Below are 25070 nucleotides of genomic sequence, written 5' to 3'. Positions count from 1 at the left end.
ATTGCTTTTGTTGTTCATGTTTGTGGTTGTTCCTTGGTTGGTGTATTGAAATTTAGTGGTAGTGCTGAAATTCTACTCTTTTGTCCAGAATATTATACTGTGCTTCTAGCTAAGTGCTAACTGAGGGTAAGCAGCCCCACTAGATGTGCTGAGTAAGTCTCTTGTCAGGAGCTCATTCAACAGGTGACACTTCTGAGCATGCAGGAATGGTTTTCGGGTTGTGATGGATGTCTCATTTCCCAGTTAACTTTTTATTGCATCTCTAGGACGTCAGCAAATATTCATTGAGGACTCAACTTGTCTATTTTCATTTTAGAAACCTTAGCAGAAACAGTTCTAGTGGTTTCTCTCCTAATACTCCAAGAACAAAATGAGTTCCAGAGCTGGAAATATGTAGTTGGGAGATTTTTTGTTATATTATGACCTCCCTGGATTACTTTCATGACAATCAAAGAAGTAAATCCTCTTTTTAATCTCTACTCTACTCCTATGTGTAGACTAAACTTTAAAATGTGCCCTTCAACCTGCCATAAGCTTTATAGATACAGAATTGAAGTAGTCCAGAAATAAGAAGCAGTAACTATTTTTGTGGATAGTCAATTCTTTTTCGGGGGTAACTGGAAGTGTAAATAGCATTCTTTTTGCCTGTCAGACAAATGATGTCATTTGATATTTCATGAAGCTGGAATAAAAACAGAGCCAAAGATCAACGGAATAGATTAGAAGATACAACCACAACTACAAACGTACTCAACCAACTTATCTTTGATAGGGGCCAAACATGTTCACAGGAAGAACAACAGTCTCTTTAATAAATAGTGTTGGAGAAACTGGCTCTCCATATGCCAAAAACTAAAACTAGACCCATGCCTATCACCACGTACTATCAAAGATCTGAATATTAAAACAGAAACACTAAATCTATTGGAAGACAAATTGGGTAAAAACCTTGAAGACATAAGGGTAGGTAGAGAATTCATGAACAGGAATCAAACCATATGGGAAATATTTCCCAGAATCAATAACTGGGATCACCTCTTAATAAAAAGTTTCTGCACATCAAAAGAAATCTCCAGCATAGTGAAAAGAAAACCCACAAACTGGGAAAAAAATCTTAGTGAACTGTCCCTCAGACAAAGGACTTCTGTCTAAAACATATAAATAATTTAAAAAAATCAGACCCCCCAAATCCAAAGATCCAATCCAAAAATGGGCATCTGAGATGAATACACAATTATTAGAAGAAGCAATACAAATGGCAAATAAATACACGAAAAATGTTCATCATCATTACTCATTAGAGAAATGCAAATCAAAACCACACTGAGATTCCATCTCACTCCAGAAAGAATGGCCAGGATCAAGAAAACTACCAATACCAAATGCTGGAGAGGCTGTGGGGAAAAAGAAATTCTCCTGCACTGTTGGTGGGAGTGTAGACTGGTGCAGCCACTGTGGAGGTCAGTCTGGAGATTTCTCAGAAAGCTGGGATTGGAAGCCCCATTTGTTCCAGCTATTCCACTTCTAGGCATATTCCCAGAAGAACTAAAAACATCACACCACAGTGATATATGTGCACCTATGTTGATAGCAGCACAATTTGTAATAGCCAGATCTTGGAAATAACCTAAGTGTCTATCAACTGAAGAATGGATAAAAACGATGTGGTATTTTTATACAATGGAGTACTACTCAGTTATAAAGAATGATCACATTGAGATATTTATAAATAAATGGATGCAGCTTGAGACCATACTCATAAGTGAAATAAATCAAACCCACATATATAAATACCAAATAGTTTCTCTAGTGTAAGAAATGGTAAGAATACATAAAAGTATGTGGTAATCATGATTCCCCATTACATTGCTTTGAAGCCTTATAATGTTTTCATTCATTAGTTGGAATGGTTTTATTCTGGGTTGATTTTATTGTCTGTGATGGTGTGAACAGCTATTTTGAAGAAAGCAAGACTTTATAATAGCTAGTCGTGATTTAATATCATCTTGTTTTGAAGTTCCACCAAGGTTTTGTTCTTCTGTCTCCATTGGTTTTATCATGTTGTTTCTTATTGGATTTTATTAGATATGATAGTATAAACTAATTTTTTTATGGACAAGGAGATAATATAGTAACCATTGTTCATTTTCTATTAGTTGGTTCTGAATACCCTGTAATACTTTCATTCTCTTGAATGGTTTTACACTGTCTTGTTATGTTTCATACTATAGTATACTCAAATATTTCAAGGAAAGAGACACTATGTTCACTACTGTTATGTCAGGTTGTCTTGTGGTGAAACATTATGTTGCTTAAATTGTTCTGCTCTGACCTGTTTTGTTATATCCTCTTTTATTTTAATATTTTTTTAAAATAAAAAAGGAATCACATGAAGCTATGGTTTATGCAGCTCAGTGTACAGGGGTGTAAGGACAGGACACCAAAAGTGATTTAATTGGATATGTATTTTTGATTTATACCCACTCGGATATGCTCAGGATCTAAGTCACTTTCTTTATCACTGAGACACAGTACCCAGTGCCTACAGCTTAAAGGAGGAGTTTATTTTGGCTCACAGTTTTAGAAGTTCCCATGTATGGTCAGCTGACACCAATGCTGAAATAGCAGAGTGAAAGGCCTGGCAGGGGAGAGGCTATTCACATCATGGCAGCCAGATGCAGAACAGGAAGGAGCACTAAATTCACTCAGATGAATCCACTCTGCAGGGCAGTGCCCCCATGACCCAACCACCCTCCAGAGCCCTGCTCTGAGCACAGGAGGATTTGGGGATATAGATATGTAATAGATAAATAGGTAGCTAGATAGATGCAAATAATACCAAATCAAAAAAATCAGAACCTAATATCTCCTGACACAAGACTTTTGGGAAGAGATATAAAACTTGGATTTATAAAATAGGTGATGGACCATATCTGGCTTTTGGGACCATGTGGTCCTTGGTATAGACCAACTCAATAATGAACCAGTATCTGTCTCTTTCTTTCATCTTTGTGGCTTGTCTCCCTGTGCTCTCTTTGATTCCTTACATTCCAGTCACACTTGTTATTCTATGATAATGATAGCAATAATAAAAAGTATACATGTTGATATAAAGTATACTTAATATGTATTTGAAACTGAGAAAAGTAGGTGGCAAGTTCCTTAGTCCGATGTGTCCTATTACAGACTGAATTGCATTTTGTCAAACTTCATAGGTTGAAATACTTCCTGCAATGTGAATACTTGGGAAAATGAAAATAAAGCTAAATGCAGCATAAAGATAGAACTAGAGACTGAAGGACTGATGTTCTAATACGAAAGAGGAAAAGATATCAGAGATTCCTTTCTGCTCACTAGGGAAAAATCATGTGAGAACATGTCAGCCACCTATAGTTTGAGTTTCATCCAGTTACAGGGGTCAAAAACTACAAGATCCTATTAGCATTGATCTAGTGGAGTCTTACTTTGCAAAAAGAGCAGTTAGATAATCTTATTAAATTCAAGTCAAGCAGCAAGTTATACCAGACACAGTTCTTTTGTGGCTGTAAATGCCTAGGACCACAACAGAATCTCCATATGCTTTCTGCCTCTGGGAATATGCTCAGTACCAGTCCAGGATCTTCAAGTGAACTAGGAGACTACATAGTAACACAGGATACCAAGAACAAGATTCTGAGAACAACATATTTGCAGCACAGAAGTGGGAGCTTATGAGTTGTTACTTCCCACTCTTATCTAATTTCTGGGTTCCTCCCTAGGACTCCCGTATCTGTTAGCACATGGCACAGCAGCATTTTCTAATATGGAAACATTACCCACATGCTGTTATTAAGGCCTTGAAATGTGGCTGCTCCAAATTGAGAGACACTGAAAGTGTAAAATACACACCAATGTCAAAGACTTTGTAAATTAAAAAGTTTATATTGGTTACATTAATACCTTTGATACACTAGGCTACAAAAAATAAGTTATGAGAATTGCTTTTGGCCATTTGTGTAGCTACTAGAAAATTTAAAATTGCACATGGGGCTTGCACCACATATTTTTTGGACAGTGGTGTTTTGAAAACCCACAAGTATTGGTATTCATTTACTTAGTCTTTTCCAGACTATAGGTACAAAGTTCTAAATGTAGTGAATTCTCAAGAAGCAATAATACTGGGATTGAAAAATGACTAGTTTGTGTCATTGGGTGAGATGTACAAAACGGACAAAAAATTTTGTTATTCATGGAAATACATGAGCTAGATGGGGAGCTGGCAGGTGACAGGTAGATTTACACAGGTGTCAACAGCCTGAGAGCCCGAATCAGCTCACTTCTAAGTCTCCTTTTCACCTACAGTAACAACTTGCATGTGAAGAGTGGATGTTCTCTGTCTAACACTTGGCTTAACAGAAGGATAGAATTTTTCCAACTTCTATAAAAAATAGTTGTCATTATCTAAGAATGGACAAAGGAATCCCCAAAGCCCCCCCAAAAATGTGTTCTGCTTAGTCTACATTTATTAACAGGACAGACAACACTATGGTGAGATTTCCAGAACACAGACTGAGTAGGGATTTCTCCATGCCCTCAGACTACAGTCTAGAAGGAAAGAGATGGAAAAGACTGAAAATCAGGGAGTCCAATCCCAACCGCTCGGCATTGTTTCCTATAGTAAATAAGAAAAGCTCTGAAGCATTCTTTTTATATACAGATGGTAAAGGTAGGCCATTCAGAATTGGGGTGCATTTGTTTTCTTTGTGACTTTCACTGTTCCTTGTAGCACTGGTCCTGAAAGAGAAGACAGAAGGGTAAGATGCCAGAACACACGGGCACTGCAGAGATCAGGCTATATAATCATTGTTGTATGTTAATCAAAGAAATCCACTGGCTCACACATTCAGCCAAAGACTACTTATGGCCAATATCACATTGTAATCAGCGTAACTCCACGATATGGCTTTAGAACCTGGCATATGGTACCTTTTGAGCTAGACACAAAAATAAGCGTATTTTAACTCTAAATCTGCTTTTTACTACATGTGACCCTCATGGTAACTTTAAAAAAGGGTAGAGATCATTAACCCTATTCCTCAGATTTGATAATTAAGCACCAGGGTTTAATGATTTACTAAATTCTCAGATTCAGTCAGAACAATACAATTTCAATGACACAAATGCTTTTCCCTACAGTTAATTTAGGCTGTTAGTATAAACAGCTGCTTCCCTTGCCTGACTCTCTCACATTTTCAAACACTCTTGAAATCAATATAGTATCCCTCAAAGTATAAACATTTAAGGCTGTGAGCTTTCATAGGTATACTGTTTAAGACTGATTTTGTCAGGCTACAATCAAATCTGAGTTGCACACAATTCTCTTGAAACACAGCCTCTTTGTAAATTGAGGACTTACTGTATTTAAAACATCAGACCACTTTCTCTAAAGGAGGCAGGAAATTCTATCCACACATCATTGTCGTAGTACTGTCTGGGGCATAAACAGCCATGTGTCATCAGTAGCGCCTGTCTCCAAGATCACACCACTAAACTGTACTGAAATTTCACTCATGTCCAATATGACTTTGGTTGTAATGATTTCTGTCAGCAATACCATAAAATTCCTGTCATTAATAATGATAGGAAAAAACATAATGAGAAGAAAATAAGGAGCAAAGTGAGTGATGTTTATGTATCAAATCAGACTGAAATTAGAGGACTGGCCTGGGACCTGCATTTGACCTGCATTTGTTGGATAGGCAGGCTACGCCTTTCCAATAAAAAGAAAACACCTAGAAGTGAAAAGAAGGACCTTCCTTGTTCCTTGTTTTAAAAAAAAAGTGTATGCTGACATCTTCATTATCTGAGTCTTCATTATCTGAAGAAATGCATCTTATCAGTGTAACCTGAAGGCAAGTTCCTTATGATGTAGTTTCTGTCAAGTCCTACATAGGATGAGTACAGGGAAATAAAGTCCTGGGTGCTGTCTATTGGACTTGCACAAGGTGATTTTGACTTCTTTGTTCTGAGATATGCACAAGTAGGTGTGTTTGTGAGAGATAATATTGTGTTCCATCAATAAAATGAGGAACAAAACACCAAGCATTTACAGCAAACAGATGTAACAACTAAAGTAAGAGCCTTACACTTTCTTTTTAGTACTAATGTAAAGATCCACAGTAAGTAAACAACGTCAAGTCAAAAGGAGAAAGAAATGAAGGTTTTCTAGTTCCCAAGCTACTCTAGCCTTACTTTCTATTGCTATGTGAGCTGCAAAACACCCTGATTACAGCTCTTGTATCCCTAATTTCCCCAGAAATGCAATGTGACCTCACATTGCCATAGCATCACTTCATAATGATTCCTAGATCTAGCAGAAAATATTCCAATTCCATCATTATCATAGCTCATTATGGCAGTGAAATGGAGCAAATACAATTGTGAATAAAATATTTTATCAAGTATCACTTATTAAAATATTGCTATATTAGATAATGACTAAATATTATCTTTCTATTAAAATTAATTTTTAATTAAAATTAGATAAGTACAGAGGTAGGGCCTAATTTTCTAAGTTCATATTTTAGGCTCTTTCTATAAAATCCACCATTTGGTTTAAAATACCATAATAACAGTGATAATAAAAGAGGCACTCATTTTTCAGACACTGTGTCTAATGCTTTAAATCAATGTTTTGTGAATATTTTAATAGATTATTGAGATCTCTTGCTTAGAATGTTTAGGTGATTTACAGAGATTTCCATAGGAAAGACATGAAAAACTGGAATTTGTACTCATATTTATTTTACAAGAAAATATTTCTTTTTATTTAAAACTTTCTATTTTTCTAAATTATGCAGCATGTTTTCTGAGGATTCTACTCCTCAAATGTAATCAATAGGAAGAATATGAAAGTCAGTAATATGTGTTGAGTTATCCTTGTAGATATTTTAGTGAAACAAGTTAGCTATTATTGTTGACAAAAAATAAATGCAGTGTAACATGCAAGGATATGACTGTTACGTAGGAATGGTTTAAATCCAACTTTGTCACTATCTGCCGTCCCCGTTTCTGTTTCATCTTTTCTTTGTAGATCACAGAGAATAAAACCCACCCTGCAAAATTATTGTTAAAGATATTGCTCACAAGCAACCTATTAAATATTCCAGGAAAGAGTTTTAAATGTAAAGTTCTATGTTGTTATCTCCACATCTTTCAGTGATCACTTAATTATCTTCACAGTGAAAATGAGAAAAATCCCTGACCTGGACATTTCTGTCACCCATGCAAGAGAACCAAAGCAGAACCAACCATTTCCAAGACAATAGCCGTGAAGGCCAGTGTACTCACCGGTGCGGACACTGCCAGGTTTGGTTTCTGGGGTTTTGCTGTCCTCACACCTCCCTGGACTGCGTATGTGTGTATTAGTCTGATGTATCCTGTAATAAAACCAGGGAAGTTTCAATGCAGGAAGAAACACAGTTATAATAAGACAAAACTGATGATCATAGTGAATTTAGAGCGATGGCCTGGGATCTGCAGTCAATCATTCTCCAGTAGGTATAATCCACATGAGGCCTCTCTCTGTTTGTTCTGGATTTATTTCCAAGATTCTCACTCATAACATTCTACCAGTAATCTATTCACAGAAATGTTGAATCTTGGAGGTAAAAAGAATTAGATTTCAGAGAGAATTTGGCTTTATTGAGTATAAAACTACTTGGGGAATGAAAAACGTAACTAGATACAATAATATGATCAGGATTTTATTTGAAATAAGCTTAAAGGCTGGAAATTGCAATGGCTTTCACTTTAGATATTATAAATCAAACATCTTGCTTGCCTCTGATGGTGAGACACTCATCGTCTGTCTTTGATCACCAATAAGCTGAAATGGTTGTCCTATAACATTTTTCATGGGCACAGAAACTTTTTTTGTCTTTCTGCTCTGTAATACTTACCCCCAGCTTTTTCAGTCAAACAATCCACCCTAGAGCATTATTTATTAATATTTCTTTATTAATATTCTTTACTATATTTACTTATTAATAATCCTTATTAATATTTTCACCATTTAAATGTCGACTCTAAAGTTCTTGAATAAGAGGACCATTTTTTATGGGCTTATAAAGCTAATGGAAATTTAGATAAAATTATATTGATAATTTAGGCCCTTAAATTTGAAATAAAGAGGAAATGAAATATTTTTGGATTAGAGATATGGTACATGCAATATTTGAATTCCTAGATGGAAAATTCATTTGTTAAGTAAGGATTTAGTTTTTGAAACTCCATAAGGCACATGTATAGACTTTATAATTTGTTATCATACTTCTACTGTAAAATGGTCAAATGAAGGGAAAGAGGGGGCAGTTTATAGGGGAGAAATTATTACCAATAATCAGCTAACATTTGAACAAAAAAGTAACAATAAAACTAAAGTCAGATACCTGTATTTAATCTATAATGAAGACATGATTACAGTAAAAATCTGTGAAATCATTTGCTCAATGAAGTGTTTCCCCTTCTCAGAAGAAGCAACACTGACTCCAACCGATGAAGTCATATGACCATAGCCACACAGATGTTAAGAAAATCTGAGAACAGACCACATATGTGGCATATAGTGTAGTGTGCTCTCTTTTGTATGGTATAACTTTGCTTTTTCATGGCACCATTTCCTTCAAAGGAAGACTTAGAGAAGATGGAAAATCAGTGACTGATGATCCTAGAACCTTTTAGATACTATAATTGGGGTTGACTCTATATGCTATTGGATCTCAACTGTTTTGCAGTGATACATACAAATACACAAGCTCATAGAAATGTTTGGTAATTGTAACGCCCACACTTTTGTAAAAAAATTTTCTTTAACTCAGTACAGTACATAACAATGTAGGTAAGCAATTTCACTAGAGATAGCACTAAGTCCTTGCTATTTTATGTATAAGAAAAATAATTCACATGCTTTGACTTTTTAATTATGTGATTAATAAATGACCTGCAATATACCTCAAATTGATATCAGCATACTACTGTTGGTCAGTACTACAGTGGGGGAATTCTGTACTAGCAGACAGGAAGAAGTAACTTGTGTACTCACAGGTTTTCATGACACAGCATGCAGGGATTGCTATATGTTTTGCCATCATCACCACAGACAGGCTGTAAATCCTTTGGGCAAAGAAAACCAATCCTGGGCAAGACTCGGTAGTGCTTGCACATCTCAGAATCCTGCATGGACAAGCATACAGGAAACTTGTTTAAGGACATCCAAAAAGAAGCAATAAGTTTGGGAGAACCTCTTGGTTTCCTTAATCATGACTAGGAACAGAGCTGTAATATAGGTTTTACAAAATTCCATCTTTACTTTATACCATAGTAGATGGATTTAAATTTCTGGATTTGATTTCTTTTAATTATAGACATTCCTAAACAAAGAAGAACAAAAAACAAGGTGGTACAAATCCTACCAAATATGAGGCATGATTTGCTGGAAGCATGCACATAGGAAGAAAACAAGGATGCACTCATGCTACAAGTAACATTATTTTCAGTGAAAATCCTGGCTATTGTTGATCTAGAAAGTAAAGACTCTGGAGCAAATACTGGGTATAACAGCAACAATAATAACAATATGATTAATCAGAAGAAATAGGGGCTGGTGATTTAGCTCAGCGGCATAAGAGCCTGTCTTGCAAGTCCATGTTCATGAGTTTGATCCCCGGTACCGATAAAAAAATAAAAATAGAAAAAGACAAAAAAATCAGAAGAAATAAAAGAGTTAAATCTAAAAAAATAACTTTTATAAAAAAGAAAAGTTGTAGATTTGAACAATACAAACCCAATGGTACCAGCAACCACATTAAATATTAACAAGCATTTCAGTTAAAGTAATTGTCAATACATAAGTAATAAAATCAACTATTAGATATTTATAAGAAATATAGCCTGAAAGTAACAGGTTGAGAGAAACAAGATGATTTTTCTAAATAATTCATAATTTAAAATAATAATAGAATTTATAAATAGTTTACACGACAATGAAAATATAAGGTATCAAATTTCAGAAACTGCAGAAGAGAGGTAAGAAAAAGCCACAATTTTTATACAGACATTGAAAAAAAGAATGTTTGAAAACTCCGCAGTCTAAACTACCTCTCAACAAGCTATGAGATAAGGAACAAATTAAGCTCAAAGAAAATATCAGAAAAAGCAAAGAGAAAGTAATACAATAGAAACTAGAACAGCCAAGTAGCTGCTTGAAACATTAATAAATAGATGAAAAGATTAATAAATTAACTAAAAGGTAGAAAAATGCATGTCATTATTAGAAATAAAAGACTGCAGAAGCTAAAGATATTAAAAAGATAAGGTAGAAGTGGTATGAATAAATCTGTGGTGAAAATTTAACAATTTAAATTAATAAATTTCTGCAAAATTACTTTCTGAAACACACAAAAAGCAAGCACACTTTTAGTACTGTAGTATCTCTAATACTCATTTCACAGGAGGCAAGCAAGTATTTACCAGCTTGTTATTTTGTTTTGCTAAGTGATTCAATGTCTAACTGAATTCTTCCAAGTTGTGTATTATTTTGTATGTTTTATATTTAGATTGTTCCATAATGGCGTAAATATTCAGGTAGAATTAAGACCAGCGACTTCTACGAATCCCTGGCAAAAGTGACTTAACCCAAATAAACAAACTATATTTAGAGGCAGCAAAGAAGAATGCTTATGTTTTTCATACATAGCACATCAGTGGTGAACTTCATCTTCAAAATGAATCCCATGTCCTCCTTCTCCCCACGAGCTTTCCCACTTCTACCCTGGTGAAAACCTGCAGTATGTCGTCTATGGATTACTCCGCCTGCTCAGGAGCTACCTTACTCTTGTACATATCGTGGTGTATTTCCAAAATAGCTCATCACCCAGCTCCCCTTTGTACTCCAGATGACTGGGAAAGGAATCAGTTGGGGGAGGGCGGTGAATGGAAGCTGAGATGAGCCCTTCCCATCTGCTGAAATGTCAGAATTCAGGCATCTGACTTTATATTTGATCAATGTGAGATTAATCACATTCACTACATACCCACTTCTTAAAATTTTAAGATACACTAAATTGAACCAAGGCTAACAATTTCAAGGACCAGAATAGTAACAGGTGGGTAATCCCAGAACTCTCACTAGGTACAAACTCCACTTAGTTCTCATACCACTTGAGGCTGCACTGTGTCAGCTTCTCCAGATCCTGTTGGGCACATGGGATTGTGGACGGCAAAGGCAACTGGCCTGAGAGACTAATTTATTGAGTAGGTTTTCAGAAGCATTGTTCTTACCAGAGAAGAAGTGGAGGAATCTGGTGTCTCTTCAGAAGCTCTAAGATAAATTGGCTCTGCTTGGAGTTTCGACCTTTCTAAAGCTTCTTTTTGACTAGAGAAGGAAGTAGAAATTAATTCAAAACAACATTCACAACAGTGAGCTCTATAACTTCCAGTGGAAATTTAATAATCCTAGGAAACTCAGTCATAAACCATTCAGAGAATAGCAGGATAGTATATCAAGAGAAGCACACAACTGAAAGATGCTGAGAGTTCTCATCACTGAATAGGTGTGCGACTTTAGACAAGTGGCTTAAGTCCTTGGGTTTCAACTTAGCAGAACTCAGGAAGAGAGCAGTACTGGTGAGTCCCTCCTCAAAGACAGTACACCTGTAGAAAGTTAAATATTCTTTTCCCAGGGGATTTTAAAACCATCACCATCATGTCTGTTGGTCTTCCATTTTGATTGGTCAACACAATAACCTAGAAACTCTTTCCAAAAAGCAAGTTCTCTAACTCTAGAGGTTCTGGTTTAATGTAATCTGAAGCATGGAAATCAGTATTTTTAAAAATAGGCCTCCCAGTTGAGTCTGATATAGATGTGGAACCCAGATTAGGAAAAATGTTTTCCAACTATGATGCTTAAGTGGAAAAACATTAAGCACCACAGCTAGTCTTGTGATCAGAATCTATACCTGGGTTTCCTGTCTCTAGATTCAAGCTTTCTTGCTACTCTCTCAGATAACCTCAAACTAAGGACCTTGATCTGAAGACCCATCGTAGGAACTCAATGCCTACATGAGTACACGTTTATTCAATCAGCACTTTGTGGATGTGCAGGTCCCGTGCTAATGGAAGCTGGAGTGGACTCCTGGTACTCACAGGATGGCTCTGCATCTGTAGCACTTATTTTTGTAGGTCTTCCCGTCGGCCCCACGCACAGGGTTGTTCTCCCGCGTGCAGATGAGTTCACCATTCCTCGCACGATTCCGATATTCACTGCACTCGTCCTAGAAAATGCGAAAAGGGAAGTCAACGTGGCCTTTTCTCTTTTGGGTTGGTAGTTTCCTCCAACTTGTTTTTAGGAAGTCCTCTCTTGGGCCTGGGCTTAGACTCACTGCACTTATGCCAATGTAGGCCAAGGAACTCGAAGGCTGTCTAAACTTTGCATCTTCTGCTTCATTGGTAACCTCTTTGCACTGGTCCTGTAAATGCAGGGAAACATAAAACAGCACTTGGGAGACCCTATCTGTCTCCTTCTCCCTTTCATCCTGCGTTCCTTTCCCATTTTCCACATATGGTGTGCTTTTAACTCAAGGAGAACCTAACTCTATAAATGTGATTATCACTGTTCAAGGACTGAATGAAGCGGTCTTCTTTGCAGTCTTGAAAAGAAACAGAAAAGGCAGCATGATGCATGCACACTATTGATTCATGGATGCTGAGAAAATCATCTGGAGAAAACAAAAGAGATATCAACAGGCTCAACAGGAGATCTAAGTTTAATTTATATTACCCAAATTGTTACAATCAACATCGAGAAGCTGCCCAAAGCTTGATTTAATATTTTAAAATGTCAGAGATAAAACGTGGAGCTCAGATGGCAAAGGATTATGTTCTCCATTTTTCAATCCATATTTCTGCAAAAGCAAACAGACTAAAGCAATAATTGACACGATCTAGAGGAAATCAACAAAATCAAGAAAGCATCAAGCCCCAAGTCACAGCAACAAACTCTTATTATGAATCAAAGTAACAGCACTAGCAACACCATGATTCTATGAAGCAAAGGATTAGTGTTTTTGTAATCCAAACCCTGGAGAAGAAGGCAAGATTCTGAAGGTAAAAAGTAAAAGAGTTACTTTGGTATCTTTCAATAAATGACCTTTGCATCCTTTGAGGATTGGGAATTTGATTTTTCTTCATCATTTTTTCTTTCCTTAGCTTCTCGCTCACTGTGGAAAAAAAAGATAATAGGATTTTTCTACCTAGTATTGGGTTCTGTTTAAACCACTAATTTCCAATTCCAAATACTAATAAACTTAACTTTTTTCTTATGTTTAAAAAATTAAAGGTACTATTCCTTAGTCAGTTTTGAATATTGTAATTTTCATATCATATTTGTAGCAATATTTTCAGATTTAATTGATTCAGTCATTAGCATGATATTGTACTGAAAGGCCATTTTTAGAAAATTTTAGAATAAACATTGTACACTGTCATTTAGAAAGTTGTCTCTTAAGATGTGTTATATACATATATCAGTTCCCACAATGAATGTAATCCCTATGTACTACAAATATTTACTAATAACATTTTTAATAAAATAGAAACTTGTCTCATTATTCTTTGTCACTTTCCTGATTAAAGTATAACTAAATTCTCAGTTTTGATTGCTCTTTACATAGAGTGATTTGAAGCTTATAAAATATTTTTAAAATGCACTGTTACCTTCAACTGCCACAAAACCATTTCGTACGATTATTGTATTTATTTTATACAGTAGAGACACTGAATTTTCACAAAGCAAACAGCCTCTCTCTGGTTACTTTCTGATAACGCTTTTCTCCTCAAAGTTCATCAGTTTTATCAGTATACGCTCCTACCCTGGAGGCTCCAGATGTGACTATGCTTCTTATCATCAGAATAAAAATTCTTGTAAAGTCTTTCAGAAACTAACTCTTCTCTAGAATGAGGGGCTATTTGTCTTTAACAAGTAAAGTGTCTCAGGCAAAAAGTGACAGGGACTGGGTTCTGTCAAACAGGCAAAGGTATATCAAACTCATGTTGAAGCGTCTTTACGTACAAGAGGGTCTGACACATGGCACACTTGTTGACGTACATCTTCCCGTCCAGCCCTCGGAAAGGACTGTTGTCCCTGGTGCAGATAAGTCTTCCATCTTTCTGCTTGCTCCGGAACTCAAAACACTGATCCTGCTTAATAGAAACAAAAAGTTGTTCTAGCTGTGATTTAATCTAGGAACTGTGAAAATGGGACTGATTGTTAGTAACAGTTGGTGAAATAATAGAGAAAAAGAGGTTGCAGAGATGGAATCTGTTTTAAATGCATTTTATTCAATTTCTGCCTAAGACACTTGAATTTGAATCCCCCCATAGATGTGCCCTCCAGTCCCCTTTTCCCAGGGGGCACTGTGCTACTGCCTAGGTGGCCAGGGCCATTTTTATGTGGATGCTGTGAAGATGGTCCCTACATATTTCCCTGCAGCTGCACACATCACTCCACCCAAAATGTGTGATTTTCAAAAGCCCTAGAGTAAACTAAACACACTTTTAGCTTTGCTTCTTTGTTTTTTTTTTTTTTTCTTGTTTAGCTTCTTAATAACAACTTTTTAAAAAAATTGTGTGTCACATGCCAGGCATTTGTCCTTTTATGTTTGAATCAATTTCTTTTAGTGACCCTACAAATCCTCTAAGATAAACATTTATCACCCCCATTTTACAGATGAGAAAAGAAAAATTCAGTTATTAGGTAGTCAAAGTTAATCTTGGACTTGTAAGCTGAAACCTGCTAGCAGCTAGACTTTTAAAATAGAGTATTTTATTTTGTTTCATAACAGAGAAAGAAATCAAAGATTGTACAGCAAGTCCAAGGTTCCAGATTGATTTAAATGTATTTTGTTTCTAAGACTCACACATCTGGTAGAAAGTAATGGCAGAACTGGCATGTTTTAAAACACTCTTTTACCAGAACTAAAATCAAAGGGAAAACATTTCAAAAAAAGTACTGAAAGCGAGGAAAATTGATGTGCAAATGAACTAGTTTTGTTTCTCCTTTGCTTTTATTTGGCAGAGAATAAAACTTACACCATTTGTATGAAAACAGACAGACATTTTGAAGACTGAAAAATAAAAACCTCAAAAAGAACCCATGGAACTGACTCCAAGGGATCTGGCTCCTGTTGAAACTTTTGGAGCTTTATACAAGTCTCTTGAATTCCCTTTAATCCTATTGAGTCAAAGTAGATATATGGAAATATTATTTTGAAAAATACTGCTAGTGGCTTAAAAACTACGGGATTGCTCTCAGAGACAAAACCCAAAAAATAAATAAAGAGCAAAACTGTAGATAGATAATAGGAAGTTGGGTGGTAAATTTTGTTCAAAGGGGAAGAGATTCAAGAGATAGAGGGAGAGGGGAGAGAAAAGAGGGAAAAGGATGAAAAAATAATTAAAGTGTATTGTGTACATGCACCAGTCCCACACAAGCAATATGATCACTCTGTGATGTAAACATATAGTAATAAACAATAAAAACAGACAAGATATTAAACTATCCTGATAACAATCTAGATAGTGATCTTTCTTTTTCTTCAAGTTGTGATACCCATAAACAGTTCCAAGCCTAGTTTCATCTGCTCTGTCTCTTAAAATTTCTTGAACTGAGACTTGATCAATATATTAAATGTTTCAACATCATTTTCATAGTAACTAGAATTATATTCTCTTTCAGGTGCTCACAAGACAGCATACACATGTGTTAGTAGTATCTCTTATTAATATATTACAGTATTGCAACATTTGCTTTAAGAGCTTAGTCTCTTGCTCCCTTAAGAAATAAAATTACAGTAGTAGTAATTAAACCCAGAGCTATCACATAAAGCTACATACCTAGTTATTTCTTCCACCTTGTTGTTTGTGAAACAGGATCTCATTAAATTAGTAAATCACCAAGGCTGGGCTCAAATTTGAGATTCTCTTGACTTATCCTACAAGAGTTCTGGCATTACAAGCATGGGCCAACAAACCTGCCATGTTCTTCTGTTTATTGTTTTTTGTAATTACTGGATTTTGAATTTTTCTCAACTGTAAAGTTGAAGCAACCTACACCATAGATTTTTGGAGAGTGTATACATGTCAATTTGTATATCTTTTGCATGTATAGATAAAACTGTAGTTCCTCAATATCAACATATAATCTGGACATTAGAAAAAAATGTATGTATTTGTTTTTACGATTGAAATGTTTATAATAAAATTGCACATTTGAAAACAATCAATGTACAGTAGACATCAACTTAATGTTGCACAATGAAATATTTTATTAAAGACATTCATCTACCAAGTTGTACAATAGATGTTCCTAAAACATTTTAAAATATTCACAAGTAGTACCAACATTTCATTTCTGTTTAGTTGGAGCAGAGGCCTAATGAAAAGTTACCTTACTAATGGGGAAAAGCATCCTAGGAAAATTTTACTACTTTGTTTTTCTAATTGGAGTTCATAGCCAAGACTAGGAGAAATCAAGCTGTGAGTGTGTCCTTAGGGTTGTCAAATTGTTGAACATGATGTACAAAACCCAAAATCAAACAGTAGGTGGCACTGAAAAGCAAACTAAAGAATTTAACCAGGTTTTCAGAAAGGGTTTTGGTTTGGTTTGGTTTTACTTTTTTTTTTATTTTATTTTTTATTTTATTTTATTTTATTTTATTTTATTTTATTTTTATTTTTATTTAAGGAGAAAAGAAAAGAAAGAAAAAAAAACAGTGAAGGGGTACAAGTTATACAGATTTACAGAAGAAAAAAATGCGTAGTAGGAAATCACTAGTTAATGGATTACATATTGCCATCCTAGAAATAATTGTTCAAGTCACAAAATTAAAGCTTGTAGAGTGGACATTCCAACAATGATACTGCAAACAGTTCTGTTCAATGATCCAATAAGGTTTTACGTTGAGACATGGTCTCACAATGCAGTCCAAGCTGGCCTTGAAATCACAGATACACCAGACTAGCCTCAAATTTGTGATCCTACATCAGCCTACTAGAAGCTGAGATTCCAGACATATGCTACAATGTCCAGACAGAATTTTGTATACTTGATACTTTCTTTCTTGTTTATAGTTTCTGACATCTGTTTCTGTGTTTTAAGATTTTGGAAATGAAATTCATTGAATGGCTAATTACAGTAAGTTGGTAATTGTCTCAGGTCTTTCAAACACATGGTAATTTTATCAGAGCTGTACCTTAAAGTGTTGGATGATGTTTTGTTTCATTTTGCTTTGTTTTTTGTAAGATCTATGCATGTCTTCCTTCCTTAACATTATATCTCAAATGATTAGGAGACAGCAATGCATACACATTTGCTAAACAAATTCACTGCAAGATAATCGGCCAAATTTCTCTATTAGTGTGTCTGTCGTGTGTTACCTTCTTGTCATTGCTCTTGTCTTCTGTGTTTTGCTTGCCTTCTTTCTCTTTCTGTTTTCTTTCAGCTGCTTCCTTTTCCCTGGAAAGAAATATTTAAACCAAAATGAATGAACACCTCTTTAACGACAAGATCTGTTTCCAAAATAATTGTTATTTTCCTAAATTGTTGAGAAGTGATCATTATGCCTTCAAAATGCAGAGTCAAAGCCGGGCGTGGTGGCTCACGCCTGTAATCCCAGCACTCGGGAGGGAGGCTGAGGTGGGAGGATCCTTGCGAGTTCCAGACTAGCCAGGGTTAGCAAGTGAGCTCAAGGCCAGCCTGAACTGCATAGCGAGACCCCGTCTCAAAAAGACAAAAAAAAAAAAGATGCAGAGTCAAAACCCCCCTTTTGGGGAACACTCACAGTCTAGTTTTACACATAGCACACTTGTTGCCATGTGTTTTTCCATCTGGACCCCGAATAGGATCACTTTCTCGAGTGCAGGAAAGTTTCCCATTTTTCATGTGGCTTCTGTACTCATCACATACATCCTAAAATGAAGGAAGGCTATATCAGAAATGCTGTTTCCATATAGTGTTTAGATTTGAAAATCAAAAAGTTTCCTTTCTCAGAGTTGGGCAGACTCCTCACTGCGCTGTAGTAGTCAAATAACGGCCATGAGGATCTCCGTGCACTAACTTTGGCTCCATATGTAATTATGGTTGCCAGTCTGCTGTAGTTGGTCTGATGCTATCAGAGTGGGGCACACATAATCCTAAAGATTTTACCCATGAAAGCAGGAGATTAGAGGTCAGTGTCAGAATGATACAGCATCACAAAGATGGGACTAGTCATTGAGGACTTTGAAGGTGACCACAAACCAAAGAATTAAATTTGGTAGGTAGCCTCCAGAAGTTAGACAAACGAGCAGACCTTCCCACAGAACGTTAGCCACACTTTAGTTTAGTGAGACAATTAGAAGTTTTAGGTCCCATTAATATAAATTATCACCCTGTGCTATGTATGGATCCTGACTCCTGACATTCTAAGGCAGATCTCAGTTGACCATTTTGACTACCTCTTTGCACAGTTTTGATGAACGGGAATTGGCTGATAGAAAGACCAGTCTATAAAAGCTGTGTTAATGATGTACCTTTCCTGATGCTGACTCAGTCTTATGAGATCTTAAGGAAGAACTCTTTACCTTTTCCTCTGCTTCTCTTTGTCTGGAAGACACAATAAAAAATATAAGGCTTAATGTCTAAAGAGATGTTAACAAATACATATTAGACATTAACAAATACCAGCCAACATTAACATTTCGATAAGATTTTTCTCACGTGACTTGCATAGCCAAAAACTATAATTTTTTCAGGTTGAAAAGTGGAAGAATGTCTGTGAGTGTGAATGTGTGGTGTGGCATTAAATATTTGTTAAACACATATTGAATAAATGCCATAATTAAGAGCCCGCTGGTAAGTTTCAGAATTACACATGCTTTTTCAAGTCACCTAGAAATACCTCAATTTACGTATAATTATGTTTATGACCCAACAACACAAATCGTTAGTGGCTGTTCTGGATCACAGTGCACTCTAATTCAATCCCATTCACCAATGGAAAATAAATAGGAGAAACCAGCCTCTTGTTTAAGCAATAAGTGTGACTCACATGTAGGACAAAGAAAAGCAGCTCTTTCAAGCTGTACTGGTTGAGCATCCTAGAATTTAGGTAAAATGAAGAACAATAATCTATCATAGTGGCATTCAGAGATTATGGAATTGTAACAAAAATCAGAATAGGAATCAGTCACTTGATTATCTGTCCTTTAGGACTCCTGTTCCTTAGGACATTAAAGAGAAAGCAATACTATTTGGGAATTGACAAAAAGCATGAGTTTCATGGAGGGAGCAAAAGAATAAGAGGCATAGCCATCAGTTCAGAAGGTGGCAATATTTTAGCCACGCCTAGTGTGGTAAACACTTACAGTAATTCTTTACACATGCCACATTTATTGTTGTATGATTTCCCATCGGCACCACGCACAGGGTCACTCTCACGAGTGCAGCTGAGTTTGCCATCTCTCATCCTCTCCCGGTACTCAGCACATGGATCCTGATAAGGGAAGAAAGCAGTCCTCAGAGTCACTCAGTCAGCTCAGTCCACTGTCACTCATTGTTAAACAATGTGAGTCAGGAAGTTCTTGTCTCCTTCCTGACAAAGAATTCTCTCTAAAGCTGTTTTCTACAGAGAAAGAGCAACTAAAAGCATCCGTATTCTAGTAAAAGGGGCCAGTTTTCACAGCTACTAATGTTGCTTCTAAGAATCTACATAAGAAAAATGTAGAGTTTGTGGAGATTTAATAGCATAGATTAAAGTCTGGCAAACTATACTCATGGGTCAGATCTGTCCTGCTTCCTGTTCTGATATGTAAAGTTTTATTGAAGCACTTTGTCCTCTTTTCTTTAGGTATTATTTATGGCTCCTTTCCTACAATAATGGCAGGACTGAATAATTGCAACAGACACAACATGACCAAATGCCTATTCACTGATCTTCTACAGAAGAAAATGTACGACTTCTGGTGTGAATAGAAAAAATAGAAAACTGCTAGGGGAACACAAAAGTATGACAACAAATTTTGAAAAGACAAAAAATCTAAACAGCTCTACTTCCTGAGAGCTAGAGTTCAGCTTTCTAAAGTCAAAGAGGTGGGAAAAACAAAGGCTGGATATTTATGAATGCTAACTTTTGGGCCTGTGCTGATGTGGCAGTGAGACAGTCTTGTTATGAGATGTGATTAAAATATACAGCAAATATTTTTTAAAACTTTCAGGTGCTGGGGATTTAGCTCGGTGGCATAAGTGCCTGACTGGCAAGCTTGAGGTTGTGAGTTTGAGTCCCAGGGCCACAAAAAAACAAAACTAAACAAAAACACCTTTTAATTTTATCACAGCAAAAGTATTTGACATTAATTTCCCTCAAAATACTCCACCTTGCTTCTCACACACTTAGTCCACTGTTCTTAGCACTTTCTGAAGAAATTAAGTACTCTTTGGTGTGTCTTTAGTTGCATTATTGTGGCCCCCTCAGTGTCCTGAGTGTTCAAAACATTTACCTTTCATAATCATTTGGACTTTGAAGAAGAGCCAGAAGCTGCCCAGTGCAGCTCTAGTGTCCAGTGATCTGGTGAATAAGGTAGATGAGGACACATAATAGTGTTTTTAGGAGTCTGCCTTTCCACTACTTGGCAATCGGCAGCAGCAGTCACTGTTTTTTGGCTTTGTTTTATTTTGTTTTGTTTGATGACATCTTTTAAAAAATTACTTAGGAAAGAGGACTTTAAGAACAGTTTCAGAAAGTGACCAGAACAACAGGATAAATGAGTTCAAAGTAGGGGATGAGGGAGATTAACAATAATGTATCCTTTATTATATTTTTAAAAATTTGAACATGTACTGCATTGTATTTAAAAGTTGTAAGAAAAAAAGTAAGATAAGTTTGATTTTGCCAAAGGGAGTGAAGAGGCCCAAGAAATTATCTTACATTCAATAATACCTTGCTGGTACTTAAAAATATCTCAGAAAACATAATAAACATTTGCCTAACTTTGAGAGGCTTCTGCCCTAGTATAAATTGCTGAATATTATGATGGTGGTCTAACATGGCAGAAGGCTGAAGCAAAACAACATTTACACTGATGACCACTTCCGCCTCCACCCCTCTCAGCCCTGATTACAGTTTCCTCTTTCCTTTCCACACATGGAGAAAATTCCAATCAGTTCCTCATGCATCATCAACATCCACCCCAAACTCTACCTCTGGCCAGAGCTCATAAATCCTCCCACCATGCCTGTCCCTGCTCAGAGGAGAAAGCCCAGCCCACAAGGTGTGCATGCCACTCCATGTCCTCAATAAAGATGTTTTTGTCTTTTTTTTTTGGCTTTTCTATTGTGCCAGAAAATCCTAACAAAAATAATTTTGTCTTGTTTTTATGAAAGTACTGCTAGATAAGGTAGATGGAATAATTTATTTAATGCTTCAAAGTCCAAAAGATGGGGCAGGTTATTATCTCAAGTTGATTCCAAAGTCTATGTTCTTCTACTTTATTGTGATACCTTAGATCAACAGACAAGATACCTCAAAAACTTGGCTCCATTCAGGGGAAGAAAGAATCATGAGACAAAATGAAGACTATATGATGCTGCTGAGCAGGAACATTGACAAAAGGCTAGATTACTAGAACAAGGATCAAGATAATAGGGTAAAGTTACCGAGGTATTGATTATTTACACATTTGAAGAAGTCAGAGCAGCCCTTAGAGAAGGTAAAATTGTTCATTTCTTATCCAATGGCCTTAAGGGTCAGTGCTCTTCTTCCAAATGACTCAGAGTCTGCAGTCCCCTCATATCTTTCCGGTCATGACCTACTTGCAAATGACAGTGAGTGTAGCCCTCTCTAGTTTTGGAAACAAGAGGTTACCCTCACCTCTGCTTTCCCTCCACCACCATGTGAACCATGGCCTGAAGCATTTTTCTGATTTTCCTTTTCCTTCTTCTTTCTTTCTTCATTTTCTTTCTGGCTGGAAATTAGAAAATAGAACATAGGGAAAAATAGCCCACAGAAAATGGAGCAGTTCTCTAATGTCCTCACCATGTAACTAAAGTAGCTCTATACAGAACTGACCAGCATCCACTTACTGTCCACTGTGTTGCTGGTGTTCTTCACTAAAAATACAAATGAGGAATTATGTAGAGTCCTTTTCTCTACATGAAAACCAACATGTACCTAACCAGAAATAAGCCAAGTTGATTAAGTATTATTTCCTAAATGCTCCTGGGGCATCTTCAGCTATTTTGGATAAACATCTCATACTCAAGAGGCTCCCAAAATGAATTATCTTCTCAACTAATGTTCTGCTTCCTAGAGTCTCTGCTCATTGTGAAGGACAAAACATTGGTATCTTCTACAACTGTTCCCTCTCTAGTGACTTGCTTAGCCATTGCTACATAAGATGAGTTTGACCATCTTTATCTCTACCTTGATCCACTAGTCCTCTGCCCCTTCCCCATTTGCCTCTGATTGCATTGCAGCAACTCTTTCCCCCAATACCAGCAGCATTTTGAATTTTAGTCTCTTTGATTCTCTCTTTTTAACTGACACTACATGAATCTTCCTAAAGGAAAGATACTTTTGCCATCTTCTCTCCTACCTGAAAAATGTTAGTAACTTATTGCTATATGCATATTTGATCTCAAAATCCTTGGTTTGCCATTCCAAATTGGTAACACTGGTAAGCTACAACTGAGCTAAATGGCTTGCTCATTACATACTATAGTTTTCTTAAGTTAGATTCACCTGTGCAGCTCCCCCCTCTCATTTTTTCCCATCATGTCTAAATTTTATCCAAATTATAAATTTCATTCACTGTACACCCCCATTCAAAACTTTGTACTATGACAGAGATTTTGAAACTTTAAAACTAATTAGCAGCCCATTGACACAAGATATACTCAGGTCACCCACCATGTAGGTAGACTGCTAAACCCAGCCAGTCTTGACTGGCTGCATCCAGCTGCTTTTCACACATAGCCTGAACCAGGTCAGCCTGACAACGTTCAGTAGCAATTTCTGTTTTCCCACTTAAAAATATATCCTTTTTTTCTAACATAATTCAAACAATTTCTACATAGTAACAGACAATAACTAGCATAATCCAATGAAAGTTAACCATGCTCTCACGATTTTGTGCTTTCTAGTTGCAAACCTGTATAAACTAACCCCTAAAGCTGATTTAGGGCTGATGATTTGGATCTGATACCCATCAGCCTACCAGCGTAATAAATAGTTGCTTTCTAATTCCTTGGCACAGACTGTCTTCCTTTGGGTTTGGTTCTGGGTTTGGAACAGTACTAGCTGTATAAATAACACATTATATATATCATTTTTCATTTAGCCTTTTATTCCTCTTTTGTATTATTTAGGTTTACACTCATATCTAATACCCAGAAGACTGAATAATTTCTGAGATCAGCATTGTTTACATTTTCCTTTGTATAATCACTAGTCACATCCTACACTGTAGCTATTCAGCAAATCACTGTTTCAAAACTTAAATATTTTAGATGTAATTCCAAACTTTATTTGAAAAACTACTCTTCATTTTCTGAAACGTAATTTTTAAAATATAGGTAAGATCTATTTCCTGTGGGGAGGGAAAGGAGATGAATAAAGGAATTAAGATGTGTTATTAAAGCAGAAAAGCCCCTTTCATTCTGTTTTTATTTTTCCAATCTGTCTCATGTCACATGGCTTCCTCACCTGTTCATGGTGAACACTCATTTCCTGGCTCTTCATCTGGACCCGCATCTTGGGCACTATGTTTCTATTTCAGTTCCCCGGTCACAGGATCTGATCTGTGCTATCAAAACCCTACAGCTCTGATTCTGTAATTCCTGCCTGTAAATGTCTATATATGCCTCATACCACTTGAAAGCAGACCCTGTGTTTCTGTTTGTTGTTTTGAGCCTAGTCAGGGCCACTGATGTAAAATAAAGCTGTTCACTGCCTCCAAATCTTGGGTGTCATTTCAATGTTTCTGCTTGCCTGAGCATCATGTACGTGTACCACGTTCATTCAAGGAAAGTAAACATTATATACTGCAAAGACGTACTAACAAAAAATGATCTTTTGAGCTCCCCCAAAATGAATGTGGGTAGAAGATAATAAACTCTATTTGTTTTCTTCTCAACGGAAATTCCAAGGTAACCCAGAGAAAAACTCCACTTGAAAAATGACTTAAAACTGTATCAAGAAAGATGTCATGACCTTGTGGTTGGCTCTGCCCCACAACTAATAGAAAGTATAATAACCTAATAATGAGTTTTCTACACTAGAAGCCATTATAAAGATTTACCTGAAAACATTTAGCAGAATATCATTGGTTCCTTTCATGTGTAAGGAAAGGAAAAACACAACACACATTACCCACCTGGCTTTTGCCTCCCCAACCCTTCCAACCACAAGAGGAGCTTTCTTTGTGCACTCACAAAACTGCCTTGCACATGGCACACTTGTTGCCGTGGGTCTTGCCATCTGGGCCTCGCACAGGGTCATTTTCTCGAGTGCAGTAAAGATTTCCATTTTGCATAAGACTCCGATATTCTTGGCAGGTATCCTGAAAGAAGGAAAGAAAGCAAGAGCTTGGGTATTTGCTTGGAAATTATTTTGTTGGGTTCTTATTAAGTCACTTCCTGAGAGAGAGAGAGAGAGAGAGAGAGAGAGAGAGAACCAAAGGAATTTTTCTCTCTGGCACTTGTATCTTTCAATTCCTACTAAGCACGTTGAATTTAAAACAAAAAACAGCGGTTTGCATTTGTCTTTCCTTGAAAGTTAGCCCTGAATCTAGTATAGAATGAAATAGAATACAATGAAATAAACTTTTAAATTAAAATGAAACCTCAAATTTTATCTAGCCCAAATATCCCTGTGTTTCAATTATGTACAATTTCTGCTAGAAGACCTGTAATGGTAAGGACTCCATTACCTTCCAGATTGCTCATTCCAAAATTTCCACCAGATAGTTGGCTCTGACAAACTAGTCAGGTTGCTACTTTT

General features: G+C 36.4%; 1 protein-coding gene across 5 annotated transcripts in view; it reads right to left on the bottom strand.

The window, feature by feature from the left end:
- Positions 1-2543: 2543 nt before the first annotated feature.
- The window catches only part of Spink5 (serine peptidase inhibitor Kazal type 5), a 58767-nt gene continuing 36240 nt past the window's right edge, over positions 2544-25070 (bottom strand). Inside the window, exons 17-30 of one of the 5 annotated variants that reach the window (XM_023560533.2) lie at positions 24503-24630; positions 21942-22035; positions 19441-19568; positions 18607-18679; positions 17877-18004; positions 17473-17551; positions 14108-14238; positions 13187-13256; positions 12420-12506; positions 12184-12311; positions 11320-11413; positions 9083-9213; positions 7330-7418; positions 2544-4773 (exon numbers count right to left, since the gene is read on the bottom strand). In XM_023560533.2, coding sequence (XP_023416301.1) covers positions 4715-4773; positions 7330-7418; positions 9083-9213; positions 11320-11413; positions 12184-12311; positions 12420-12506; positions 13187-13256; positions 14108-14238; positions 17473-17551; positions 17877-18004; positions 18607-18679; positions 19441-19568; positions 21942-22035; positions 24503-24630 — 1419 coding nt within the window. In that variant the 3' untranslated portion in view covers positions 2544-4714. The remainder of the gene's footprint in view (positions 4774-7329; positions 7419-9082; positions 9214-11319; positions 11414-12183; positions 12312-12419; positions 12507-13186; positions 13257-14107; positions 14239-17472; positions 17552-17876; positions 18005-18606; positions 18680-19440; positions 19569-21941; positions 22036-24502; positions 24631-25070) is intronic. The other 4 variants (XM_003477206.4, XM_023560534.2, XM_023560535.2 and 1 more) reach the window with 4 other exon arrangements.

Source organism: Cavia porcellus, unplaced genomic scaffold (assembly GCF_034190915.1).
Source record: "Cavia porcellus strain 051 isolate PalLab524CR breed Dunkin Hartley unplaced genomic scaffold, mCavPor4.1 scaffold_21, whole genome shotgun sequence".
In the NCBI taxonomy this organism is placed as follows: domain Eukaryota; kingdom Metazoa; phylum Chordata; class Mammalia; order Rodentia; family Caviidae; genus Cavia; species Cavia porcellus.
This window is presented reverse-complemented; position numbering and strand designations above follow the sequence as displayed.